At 40.7% G+C, this 13959-nt stretch overlaps 1 protein-coding gene across 1 annotated transcript in view; it reads right to left on the reverse strand.

Annotated features, from left to right (window-relative positions):
* The window catches only part of THADA (THADA, armadillo repeat containing), a 353351-nt gene that overhangs the window by 190108 nt on the left and 149284 nt on the right, over nucleotides 1-13959 (reverse strand). Inside the window, exons 27-28 of the mRNA XM_025354222.1 lie at nucleotides 8604-8693; nucleotides 6480-6611 (exon numbers count right to left, since the gene is read on the reverse strand). Of these exons, the coding sequence (XP_025210007.1) occupies nucleotides 6480-6611; nucleotides 8604-8693 (222 nt within the window). The remainder of the gene's footprint in view (nucleotides 1-6479; nucleotides 6612-8603; nucleotides 8694-13959) is intronic.

Consider the following 13959-nt stretch of genomic DNA (forward strand, 5'->3'; position numbering starts at 1 on the left):
AGATTTATTTTGCAAGAATAAGCATTGAGTATTACAGAATGGCACAGTAATGGTGAATGGCAAGATAAGGAGATTAAGTAACAAACGTTACAGACATTCAAAGGGAGAGGTGATTAGGAGCTGAGGTAGAGAGAAAGTGATGAGGGCATTACATCTCAGCAGTTATTTTAATCACTGTTTGCCTCATTTATCTCTCTATGAAGCAAACTTGTTCTCTATACATCACAAGGATTCTGGGAAAACAGAGCAGATAGAAACGTAATGTGAAGCCTTGAAGAACAGTTTCTTCAAGTATTATAATCACAGTATTATAATCACAAATGCAAGTAGAAGCCAACTACTGTCTACTACAAAAACCCCAACTCTATGCCATGGAAAATAAGGTCTTTCAACTTCATAATTTCAGTAAGGAGCAAAGTGGTAATCTCTCAATTTTTGTAACTTTCAAGGAAAAGGAAAGGAGTCAATGTCATTTCCCAATGCCATAGGCTTAAAAGGATCAACAAACTCTTAAGTTTTTGCACCCCCAACTCCCTCTTTTTTAAGGCTGGTAAAAATCAAAAGATTCCATTAAATATTTTAAAAATACATAAAACATATTTTCTAATGCTGTGATTACTGGCTAGAGTTCCATATTTCAACCAAAACAGTTTCCATTGAATAGGTTCCTCTGGATGATTTCTACTGCCACATGTTTAGTTAAGATTGTATTGCTGGCCAGGTGTGGTGGCTCACACCTGTAATCCCAGCACTTTGGGAGGCCGAGGCAGGTGGATCATCTGAGGTCAGGAGTTTGAGATCAGCCTGACCAATATGGTGAAACCCCATCTCTACTAAAAAAAAATACAAAAATTAGCCGGGTGTGGTGGTGGATGCCTGTAGTCCCAGCTACTCAGGAGGCTGAGACAGGAGAATTGCTAGAACCCGGGAGGCAGAGGTTGCAGTGAGCCGAGATCATGCCACTGCATTCCAGCCTGGGCGACAGACCAAGGCTCTATTAAAAAAAAAAAAAAAAAAAAAAAAATTGTATTGCTATTTGTATTTCAATATTGGTGGCTCACGCCTGCAAGTAAGTCTAGCACTTTGAAAGGCTGAGGTGGGCTCAAGGCTGGGAGTTCCAGGCTAGCCTGACCAATATGATGAAACCCCATCTCTAGTAAAAATACAAAACTTATTTAGGTTGGCACAAAAGGAACTGTGGTTTCTGCCACTAACTGGGCATGGTGGCATGCACCTGTGGTGGCATGTACCTGTGGTCCCAGCTACTCAGGAGGCTGACGCACGAGAATCACTTGAACCCAGGAGGCGGAGGTTGCAGTGAGCCAAGATCGCGCCACTGCACTCCAGCCTGGGCAACAGAGTGAGACTCCATCTCAAAAAAAAAAAAAAAAAAAAGTCAGAGAAAAGAAAAGCAAGCCACGCACAGTAGTGTGCACCTGTAGTCCCAGCTACTCGGGAGGCTGAAGCAGGACAATCACTTGAGCTCAGGAATTCAAGGTCCATCTGGGCAACATAGTGGGATCCTAGCTCTCTAAAAAAGCAAGAAAGGAAAGGAGAAGGGAAAAGGAAAGGAGATTTCATTGAAAACTTGTCTAAAGAGAACAACGACTAAATGGATTGGGGTTAAAAAAATGTACTAAAGTCATCTGCAGTGAAAATAAACAAACAAACAAAAAAGGTGGGCAGGGACAGGGAAAGGGGGCTGCAAGTAGGAGAGATCCTTTAAAAAGTGCCTCAAAGGGGACAGTGAAGGGATTTCTCCTGCAAGTATTAATCGGATCTCAGTTATCTGCAATAGAAGGCACTTTCCATCTTAACTGAAACTCTCATACATACAAGTAACCACATTGGTGTAGAGAGGGTAAAGAGCCTTGTCCAAGTGTCACAGTTAGTGATTAGAAAGTATTTTCGGAGGCCAAAAAGTCCCTGGGCATGCATCTCTGAGTTCCCTTTCATAAGCAAGTTTCAAGTTCCAATCGAAGAGCTCTAGGTAACCACATATGCCTCAAACCTAGGACGATAGAGTCCTGAACAAGGGCTCAGGACTCAGAAACCTGATTCGTCTAAGTTCTCCTGGGGTCGTTGTTCAGGACTCAATGGTCCTAGGTTTGAGGCTATGTGGTTACTTACAGCTCTTCGATTGGAACTTGAAACTTGCTTGTGAAAGGGAACTCAGAAATGCATGCCCAGGGACTTTTTGGCCTCTGAAAAGACTTTCTAGACTCTAGAAAGCCCAGAGAAGCAGGCCCTGGTGAGCTGCATTCAGAGAGCCAGTCAAGGTTCTTTGTAAAGCACGAATCACTCTGCTTTGTGGTATCTGAACTGAAGAATGAATTAATGGTCTTAAATTGAAGGCATCACATTCACATGGTAAAGGGCTGTGTATCTGGATGCAGCACAACATCAGAACATAAAATACACTGGACTTTTAAAAAGTTGTATACAAGATGTTGGGATTGACATTATAAATTCTGACCCAAGAGGATGCAACAATCATAATGCCATACATCTATAACTTTGGAAAATCCAAATCAGTAACTTCTAAGACTTAAATCAATGAAGAAAATCAACAGAGAAATAAGCTTAGACATACTCTTAAACATGGGATAAAGGAGTAAAACTCATATAATACTTACAAATACCTTATAGAGAGGAAGGAAATAGCAGGTAAGTAGACAAAGATCAAAGGGAAACAAAAAGCTGTCGTTGGCGCTTTTAATCTTCTTCTCATTGTGCAATTCACTTTTAGCAGTCAGAGCAACCTTTGCACTACTCCCACAAACCGAAACTTTTTTCTTTAGCCAAACTCATAGTATCCATGAGCCCGATGAGAACTCTTCCAAGTATATAAATTACCCTTAACAATGGTACAAAAATAAAACACTGTTGATCCACTGTACATACACCCATCCATCTTTTTAGCTATTACCCCAAGTCAAAACAGTCCACTCTTCATCACAATCATAATCACAAGCACTGCCTAGAATGATAGGTTTTATGATCAACCTTTCACTTTCTTCATGAATAATTTTCTCAGAGGTCATCTAAATCAAATGCATACAGTTTTATCACATTCACTCTTTTTAAAAAATCTATTTATAGTTCACCGCACCAGTGAACATTTTGGGGCAGCAGGAGTTGTCCCTGTGGTAGGTTGATGAAACCCCAAACTAACTAAATCTAGGGCCTTCCACTTTACCACAGAAGGTGGCCAAGAAAGAAGAGTCAGGCTTCCTCTGTATCTGGCCACAAACCAATCCTATAGCCACAGGCGATTGTCACCATGTGGCACATGTGGTTAACCAATCCAATCAGCCACTTTTCCTACAGGAAAAGCAAAGTAAGGAACAGATCCCACCACTGATAGAGACATTACATCTATATCCAGAAGACAGTCTGTATTCAGATGCACCAACTGTGGATATAGGCTCCTCCATCTCTCCCAGTTGCATCCATTTCAGACCCTATACGTCATACAGTGTAGCTAAGTTACTGGCTATTCAAAAGGCAACCAAAATACAAGGTTATTTTGGTGTAACAGAAAGAGTACATCTAAAACCTTTGACAAGTCCTGCACTCTTGGGTTCAAATTCTAGCTCTGTAACTGCCTTGCTCTGTGAACCTCAATTTCCTCAACAGGCAAATGAAGGTGATAACACCTCAGAGTCACTGTAAGCAAAATGCCCAGTTCACTACTTGGCAGAAAGATGGGGCTCAACAAAGGTTGGTCTACTTCCTACTGACTTCTCTACTCAGAACACTTTGTTTTCTGCATTCCTGGGTCAAAATCTACTTCTTAATAAACCCCTTAAATTGCCTAACCAATTTTAATAAGCTACTACTGTCTAGCTTGTTGAAATTGTATGTGTGCATGTGTGTGTGATGGTATTAAATTTAATATCCCAAGTTTAATTTTGCTATTCAAAATGTGATCTACAGACCAGCAGCACTGGCATTACCTGGAAGACCATTTGAAAGTTGGACTCTCAGGCCTCACCACAGATTTACTGAAATCAGAATTTATATGATCACCAAGTGATATGTTTACATCTTGAAGTTTTAGAAACACGGTTCTATAACACACATGGACACTCAATAAGTGTCCTAGACTCTGTACTTAAGGAATCAATGGTGGTACTTCTGCTTACAGGGCATTTTGGTTACAGTGACTCTGAGAAGAGGTGTTACCACCCTCATTTGCCCATTGTGGAAATTGAGGTTCAGAGAGAAAGGCAGTTACAGAGCTAGAATTTGAACCCAAGAGTGCAGGGCTTGTCAGGAGTGATAGATGTGCTCTTTCTGTTACACAAAAATAGCCTTGTATTTTGGTTGGTGGCACTTCTGCTGTTGGTGATGTTCTATGAATCTACTTCATAGAGCACTTTACTTACTGGAAGAAAGCAACTACAAACCGCAGCATTTTCACTGGAAGAATAGACTGATTGCAAACTTCTCACTTTGTATTTTTAGAGGTTAACAAATGATGCCCTACGTACACTGGCTTCAAAGCAATATTTAAATCTTCTATATTAATGCAATCTTTGTTTTATATAACAGATACTTTGAACATAATGAGTAGTATCAGCATTCTGGTTATATGTAAACTAAGCAACATTTTGGAAAGGTACTTTCGATGTAGTAATTTATTATTTCTAGGATGCAATAAACAACAGATTGAGTAGTAAAAAGCTTCTACAAATTCAACATTCTTAAGACAGAGGACAGGTTCTAAAGCAAATCTCTGTTTCTAATGTAAACTGCAATGCTGTGCACATGCCTTTCCTCCTTGCATCAACTTTCTGAAAACATTTCTTAGTTCTTTCCAGTTATTCATGAAAGAACAATTTTTAAGGCCCCTGAAAGTAAAATTTACCACCCAAATTCCCAAAATGAATCACCAAATGCTAGATGAAGGAGATTGGTAACTTTGTATATCAGGAAACAAAAACCAGTCTGCATGAGTCATCTCTGTGATCAAAGATAACACAGCCACAGCCAGGGCTTGGGGCAAACAAATAGCTCCAGCAAGCACATGCCAGAATCTCATGTTTAATGGTTTTCTCACATTAAAATGCATAAGTCAGCTCTGTGAAACAAGGAAGTGGAACCCAGGACACCACATACATAAGAAACACTCTCTTGAGTTTAGTTTCTTACGCTTCTGCTCCAAAGCCATTTCAATTTTTGGTAGAAACACAAAAATGAAGGTACTGTTTTGTCAAGAGGTAAGCAGAAAGGTAAGAGCTAACTAATATGACAGGTTTCTGAAAGGTTTCATGAGAAAATTTTAATACTTCTTGGAGGCCTACATATTTAGGCCTTTGATCCAAAATGAACAAAGTAATCAGAAGATGGCAAATGCCTGAAAAGATGTAACACAAGAAGTGGTAAAAGGCTCTAAAAGAAGAGAACTCTGTTATATTATTCCATGAATACTCTATATTCATGGCTTTTTTCAGGTACTACAAGCTTGAAAGAGAAGATGAGTGGAAATTCATGCCACATGGCATTACCATTTACATGCCACCCACTGCACCGCCTCGCAGACTCCTCCAGAGTGAAGAGTCAGATGTCCTGATGTCCTCTTGAACCCATGGACAGAAGATATATACCAGAACCAAGCCTGCCCCGTGCTGGCCAGGCTCAACACAGGAATAACGCAAACACGGGGCCATGTTTTTCAAAAAGAGTATCTTCTATCAACACCATCCACCCACCTGCCTTGGAGCAGACAGGGCTCAAGGAAAACATTACTTACACAGGTTCTAATGAGATCCTGTACCCATGATATAAGCACCTTCCTCTGAAATACTGGGGGCAATGGCAAGAAAACCCAAGCCTCTGCTTTCACAAGACCCCTCTCAAAGTATTGTGTGTGTGTGTGCGCGTGCGCGCGTGTGTATAAAATAGTTTTTTATATATATGTATATATATAAAAAATACTTAAATACAAAAGTTTTATATATAATATATAATAGTTTTATATATAATATATACAATAGGTTTTTATATATATAAATAAATATATATATAATATGCCCGGGCGTGGTGGCTCATGCCTGTAATTCCAGCACTTTGGGAGGCCAAGGTGGGCGGATCACAAGGTCAGGAGATTGACACCATCCTGGCTAACACGGTGAAACCCCGTCTCTACTAAAAATACAAAAAATTAGCCAGGAATGGTGGCAGGCGCCTGTAGCCCCAGCTACTTGGGAGGTTGAGGCAGGAGAATGGTGTGAACCCGGGAGGCGGAGCTTGCAGTGAGCTGAGATCGCACCACTGTACTCCAGCCTGGGTGACAGACCGGGACTCCATCTCAAAAAAAATAAAAAATAAAATAAAATACATATGACAGTTATATATACATACATATATATATATATATATATATAAAATAGCTTCTGAAATAAGAACAAGACAAAATATTCCCATAAAACTTCCACGCCCACCTTGACCATTTCCACACAGCATGACACTACCTCATAATGAAGGGAACAAAAGGTCCCATGCTGAGAGCAGAAGAAGTACCATCCATCGGAGAAGGGTAGAGTCTCTCCAACACCAAAAGTAAGAGAAACATGCTTGGATGACGATTTGGTTCTCCCATATCACTGAAAAAACAATTATTACACATAAAAGATTTCACATTTAGGTAGTGAAGCACTCCTCCTTCAAACATGTCTCTCATGAAATAATTATGTATATGGCCAGGTACGGTGGCTTCTGCCTATAATCCCAGCACTTTGGGAGGCCAAGGCGGGTGGATCACCTGAGGTCAGAAGTTCAAGACCAGCCTGGCCAATATGGTAAAATGTCATCTCTACTAATACAAAAAATTAGCTGGGTGTGGCGGCGCACACCTGTAATTCCAGCTACTCAGGAGGCTGAGGTGGGAGAATCACTTGAACCCAGAAGGCGGAGGCTGCAATAAGCCAAGATCGTGCCACTGCACTCCAGCCTGGGTGACAGAGTGAGACTCCATCTCAAAAAAAAAATTATGTATATAAAATGAGTCTCCACAATCAAGGGGATAGTTTTCCCTTTTTCTTTTCTTTTTTTTTTCTACGTTCACTTCTTATCTCCCAAATGTACATAATAAGAAAAAACTGCTAGCAGAACAGGGAATTGGGCTTTTGTACAGGATCCTCTTCTCAAAGCTAATCATTTGCATAATTAGAGTACGCTACTTTAATTAGAATTGTTCCTATAGTAGAGAGGTGCCTGTTCCAGGGTATGAAATGTGAAACTTTCAATATCCAAATGTATTTAAGAAAGCATGAAGAGTCACTAAATGTCAGAAAAGCACATTTGCATAAACTACTAATGTGAGCAAATACATCATAAACAGAAGTAAAATTCATTACTTTTATTTTCTAATTATAGACAATTAGTGTACATTCATACCAAGTGCAAAATTATAGGACAAATACAAAACACATGCTTTATGCAGTCCATACTAAAAATTCCACTACCAGCTTTAGAATGTGTGTGTGTGTGTTTTTTTGTTTGTTTTTTTGAGACGAAGCCTTTTTCTGTCGCCCAGACTGGAGTACAGTGGCAAGATCTCAGCTCACGCCAACCTCTGCCTCCTGCGTTCAAGTGATTCTCCTGCCTCAGCCTCCCAAGTAGCTGGGATTACAGGTATGCACCACCACGCCTGGCTAATGTTTGTATTTTTAATAAAGATGGGGTTTTGCCATGTTGGCCAAGCTGGTCTCGAACTCCTGACCTTAGGTGATCCACCTGCCTCGGCCTCCCAAAGTGCTGGGATTATAGGCGTGAACCACTGCGCCAGCTAGAATGTGATTTTTAAGACAATGGTGAACTGTAAGACTGGAAGCCCTCGTAATGGCCTTGCTCCATGTTTCCAAGGACACTGGCCAGTTTCACTCAGGTAGACCAGAACCATTTCTGAATACAAGTGATCATATTAGTCAGCTAATTGCTATAGTTTCACAATGGTAAGTTGCAACAAGCCAGTAATATAAAATGACAGGTATGCATAAAGCAAACTCAATATGTAAACACAGATTTTTTTAAAAATTGGAAGAAAATAATTCATAATAGAAGAAATCACCATGTGATTCCTAGTTTCTATACCACTGAAAATGGAATTAAGTTTGATAAAATTTAACATAAAATAGGATTTTTAAAATATAAAGACAGGATTTTACACAACTTTTCAGGTACATATTTACTACAGAGAATCAAGCAATATGATATAATTATAAAAAAGTACTTTAATAAAAAAGTCAATTTTATTACAAGGAAGCAGTCTGACCATGCACAGTGGCTCAAGCCTGTAATCCCCACACTTTGAGAGGCCCAGGTGGGCAGACTGCTTGAGCTCAGGAGTTTGAGACCAGCCTGGAAACATGGTAAAACCCTATCTTTACAAAAAATACAAAAATGGGCAGGGAGTGGTGGCCACCACTGTACTCCAGCTTGGGTGACAGGGAAAGACCCTGTCTCAAGGAAAACATTTAAACAAATTTTAAAAAGGGAAGAACTGTATTAAAAACAGTTGCCTAGAGGGAAAATCTCAGTTACTAAGGTAATTCACATCCTTGAGTTCATTTTGCCCCACCCAATTCTCTTCTTACCTGTCTACTGCATTGGCTACAGTTTCCAACTGTTTGAGAAGAAAAGGATAGAGTTCTGGGAAACGAGAGAAAAACTCTCTCCCTGTCATTCTGGGAAAGAAGGAGGAAAAAAGTTATTACCATTTATTCCCTTTGATCTGATAATAAAGCCTTTTTTAAAAACAGGAAGATAAGTACAGGTATTTGTTTGGCTATTTAATTAAATACAGTTAAAAACAATCTACAGCATCTTAAGAATTTAACAATCAACATAAATGATAATTTTGATTTCTGAAGTGCTCTCAATCCATGAACTTTTATCTCAAAATTTATGCATGTTTACAAATATTTGATACGAAATTCTATCAGGGAAGAAATATGTAATCTGTGCAAACGCCAAGTTTCCACAATTGATTTGGACCATAAATAGAGTCAACACCTGACTGACTGAGACTGACTCAGCTTCAGTTATAAGGGCAGGTCTAGAACAAACTTTCCCAACCCTGGCACCAATGACCGTTTGGACCAAATAACTCTTTGTTTCAGGGGGCCGTCCTACGCATTGTGGGATGTTTAGCAGCCTCCGTGGCTTCTACTCACTAGATGCTAGCAGCACAACACCCCTCCCCAACAATCATGACAATGAAAATGTCTTTAGACATTGCCAAACATACCCTGTGGGACAAAATGGCCCCTGATTGAGAACCACTGGTTTGGAGTACAGTTATGAGAAGCACAGTCTTGGCATGTGAAGTTCTGGAAATCTGATGCTTGCTGAACTTGTAAGAATTATCTTTTTCAACTTTATAAAAACTTCTCTTGAACTATGAAAGTAAAATAGCTCCTCAGACTGCACCACTGACCAAAAAGCTCAAGCTAAATATGGCATTTAGGAACATACAGTCTCCTTAACTATTAAAGAATTACTCTGAAGGGGTGACATAAATATTCCCTAACCTACCCATTTTTATCAACTCTACATGTTATGTTCCTATTAACTGAAATCCAGAGTATCACATTTTTAAAAAATTGAAACGTTTTTACACACAAAATGCTCTGATCAAGTGTACCATTCAACCCACAAACACATACACTCGTACTCCACACCCCTATGAAGACTCAAAAAATTTCCATCATCCCACAAAGATGCTCCATGCCCCTTCCCAGCAAACTCCTGCCCCACAAAGGAACCTCTGATTTGCTTTCTATCATCACAGTTTGGTTTTGTCTATTCTAGAATTTCATATAAATATAATAATACATTTTTTTGTCTGGCTTTTTTCACTCAGCACAGAGTTTATGAAATTTATCCATGTTATTCAACATATCAATCTGGTTCTTTTTCTGTTGAGTAGTATTCCACTACATGAATCTGTATGTTTATTAATTTCCTCTTGACACATATGGGGGTTCTTTACTTTTTCTTTTTCCTTTTTTCTTTACTATTATGAATAAAGCTGCCATAAAATTCTTATATAAAACATTTTAAGAACATGTTTTCATTTCTCCTGAATTAATATCTGAGAGTAAAACTGGAATACATGTCTAATCATTTAGGAAACTGACAGTTTCCCAAAATAATTATACCATTTTACACTCCCAAAAATAAGGTAGATTTCTGATGCAGATTTCTACATTCCTTTCAACATTTGCTGTTGTTTTGTTTTTCCTTCCTTTGTAGCCATCCTGTGGGTATGCAATGGTGTATCTCCCATGAATTTGATTTGCATTTCCTTGACGACGAATGATGTTGAACACTTTTCATGTGCTTTGGTCATTGGTATGACCCTTTGTGAAGTATCTCTTCAAGATTTTTGCTCATTTTTAATAGGTTGCTTTTCCTTGGTCATACACATGCATGGAAATGCATAGATGCAAGAATGCATACACATTCTTCTAGTCTGTGGCTTGCCAACTTATTTAATAATGTCTTTTGATGAGCAGAATTTTAAAATTTTTGACAAAGTCCACTATTTAATCAATTTTTTTTCTTTTATGATTCATGCTTTCTATGGCCTAAGAAATCTCTACCTAAGAAACATATCGTATGTCTTCTTCTAGAAGCTTTATGGTTTTAGCTTTTACATTGAGGTCTATGATCCATTTCAAATTGATTTTTGTGTATAATGTGAGATAGAGATCAAGGTTTTTTTTTTCTACATTGGTATTTCATATTTTTAATAGGGAGATGTTGTTTTAAAAAGAAGATATGCCTTAAAAAGGAGATGTGGTGCTGGGTGCAGTGGCTCATACCTGTAATCCCAGCACTTTGGGAGGCTGAGCTGGGCGGATCACCTGAGGTTGGGAGTTCAAGACCAGCCTGACCAACATGGAGAAACCCTGTCTCTACTAAAAATATATAAAATTAGCCGGGTGTGGTGGTGCATGCCTGTAATCCCAGCTACTCTGGAAGCTGAGGCAGGAGAATCACTTGAACCTGGGAGGCGGAGGTTGCAGTGAGCCAAGATCGTGTCATTGCACTCCAGCCTGGGTGACAGAGTGAGAATCTGTCTCAAACAAACAAACAAACAAAGGAGATGTGCTATGCTCATAGATTAGAGGATTCCATATTATAAAGATGACATTCTCCCCAAACTGATTATAAATGCAACGCAATTCCAATAAAAACAGTAATTGTGTGTGTGTGTGTATGTGTATGTGTATGTGTTTGTGTGTCTGCAAGTGACCTGAGAAGTTGATTTTACTTCATTTTATTTATTTATTTTTTTTGAGACAGTCTTGCTCTGTTGCCCAGGCTGGCGTGCAGTGCTGCAATTTTGGCTCACTGCAACCTCCGCCTCCTGGGTTCAAGCAATTCTCGTGCCTCAGCCTCCCGAGTAGCTGGGATTACAGGTGTATGCCACCACATCTGGCTAATTTTTCATATTTTTAGTAGAGACGGGGTTTCACAATGTTGGCCAGGCTGTTCTCCAACTCCTGACCTCAGGTGATTGGCCCACCTCAGCCTCCCACAGTGCTGGGATTACAGGCAGGAGCCACTTCGCTCGGCCCTGAGAGGTAGATTTTAAAATGTATACAGACACATCAAGGACCAAGAGTAAGAGTATCAAAGATAATCTTAAAGAAGAATGAGGTTGGAGGACTCATCCAGATAGCTAAAAATACCATAAAACTCAAGGACTCTGGGTACGAGTAAGCCAATAAAATAGGATAGAAAGCAAAGGAGCAGACATACATTAATACATGTATAAAATCTTGATTTGTGAAAGAGTTAATACCGCAGATCACAGAGAAACATAGTGTGGTAACCGATTATCCACATAGACAAAATTACAATTGGATCCCAATCTCCCACTGATATGGAAAGCAGGCAGGGAAGTGCTGGGAGGAAGAGGGCGGGTTCCTGGTGAAGGCTCCACCCCTGGCCTATGCCCATGGACCTAGGTGAAGACGGGCACTCCTGCCTTCACGCCCAAATGTTGCATTTCCCAAGACCACCCTGGCCTCCCATGCCCCTATCCTGTGCCTATAAAATCCCCTGAAACCCTAGCACACAGGCACACAAGTGGCTGGATGTCAAGAGGAGCACATGGGCGGAGGAACACACAAGCAGCTGGATGTCAAGAGTATACCAACAGGCACCAGCAGGCCGGCATGCCAGCAGGCCATCGCCTGGCGAAATAATGCGGAGTTTGGCCAGGGCAGTCAAAGAAGAGACAGGCCGCTGAGTGGCCCAAATCCAGGGGAAAACCATCTCCCTTCTGGTTCCCCCATCTGCTGAGAGGTACTTCCACTCAATAAAACCCTGCACTAATTCTCCAAGCCTACATGTGATCAAATTCTTCCAGTATACCCAGGCAAAAATCTTGGGATACAGAAAGCCCTCTGTGCTTGTGATAAGGCAAGGGGGTCTAACTGAGCTGACTAACACAAGCTGCCTATGGACAGTTAAACTGAAAGAGCACCCTGTAACACAAACCCACTGGGGCTTCAGCCGTAAACATTCACCCCTAGACACTGCTGTGGAGTGGGAGCCCCACAGCCTGCCTGTCTGTATGTTCCCCTACAGGTCTGAGCACGGGGCACTAAAGAAGCGAGCTACGATCCCATCACACACCCTGTGAGGGGGGCAAGGGAACCTTTCCTGTTTCACTACTATGTATAAAAATTAAATTCCATTGACTTCAAGGCTTTAAAACAGCATAAAGAAATAGCCGGGTCCGGGTGCAGTGGCTCACACCTGTAATCCCAACACTTTGGGAGGCCGAGGCGAGCAGATCATCTGAGGTCGGGAGTTCAAGACCAGCCTGACCAACATGGAGAAACCCCATCTCTACTAAAAAAAAAAAAAAAAACACAAAATCAGCTGGGCCTGGTGGTGCACGCCTGTAATCCCAGTTACTCAGGAAGCTGAGGAAGGAGAATCACTTGGACCTGGCAGGCAGAGGTTACAGTGAGCCAAGATCATGCCATTATACTGCAGCCTGGGCAACAAGAGACTCCGTCTCAAAACAAAAAAAAAAAAAGAGAAAAGAAATAGCCGGGCGGGGTGGCTCACGCCTGCAATCCCAGCACTTTGGGAGGCTGAGGACAGCAGATTACTTGAGTTGAGGAGTTCGAGACCAGCCTGGCCAACATGGTAAAATCCTGTCTGTACTAAAGATACAAAAATTAGCCAGTTGAGGTAGCATGTGCCTGTAATCCCAGCTACTTAGTAGGCTGATGCAAGAGAATTGCTTGAACCTGGGAGGCGGAGGTTGCAGTGAGCTGAGATCGTGCCACTGCACTCTAGCCAAGGCTACAGAGCGAGACCCTGCCACCAAAAAAAAAAAAAAAAAAAAAAAGATGACGACGAAAAAGAAATGCATGAAGGGTTTTTTTTAACCTATTTTGAAAATTTGGGATTCTGCCCTGAACATTCCTGGCATGATGCTTCTTTCTTTCCCCTAATGACAAATCCAGGCAGCCTAGTTAGTACACCTTCCATGTGGCAACCTGGGCAAAAGCGCCCTAGGAAATTCTAACTTAATTCTATTTAGCCACCTGGATTCTCTTAAAAGGATTAACCTGGTCCTAAATCATAAGATAATGACTACTTGCTTGAGTGCACAGCTTGCTGAGTCTTCCTAAGGTGGCCCATGAGTATATAAAGGGTCTCTGTAAGATTTACAAAAATGCCTTGTCTCTCTTGCACCTGACTATTCTAGACAAAATGTCTGGTTGCAAGTAGGGAGCAACTGGAAAAAAGACAAAGTTATAAATACTGAAATGGGACAACTGATTTTGAGGAAGCAGAGAGAATAACCTTGACTCCTGGGAAGAGACTATCTCAGACCCCGGGAGGTACAATGGAAGGAAGAACATTAATGGTGTCTGTTTTTTGAAATTGCCCCTAGAGCCTTCCTCACCAAGGAAA

The sequence above is a fragment of the Theropithecus gelada genome, chromosome 13 (assembly GCF_003255815.1).
Source record: "Theropithecus gelada isolate Dixy chromosome 13, Tgel_1.0, whole genome shotgun sequence".
Classification (NCBI taxonomy): Eukaryota; Metazoa; Chordata; class Mammalia; order Primates; family Cercopithecidae; genus Theropithecus; species Theropithecus gelada.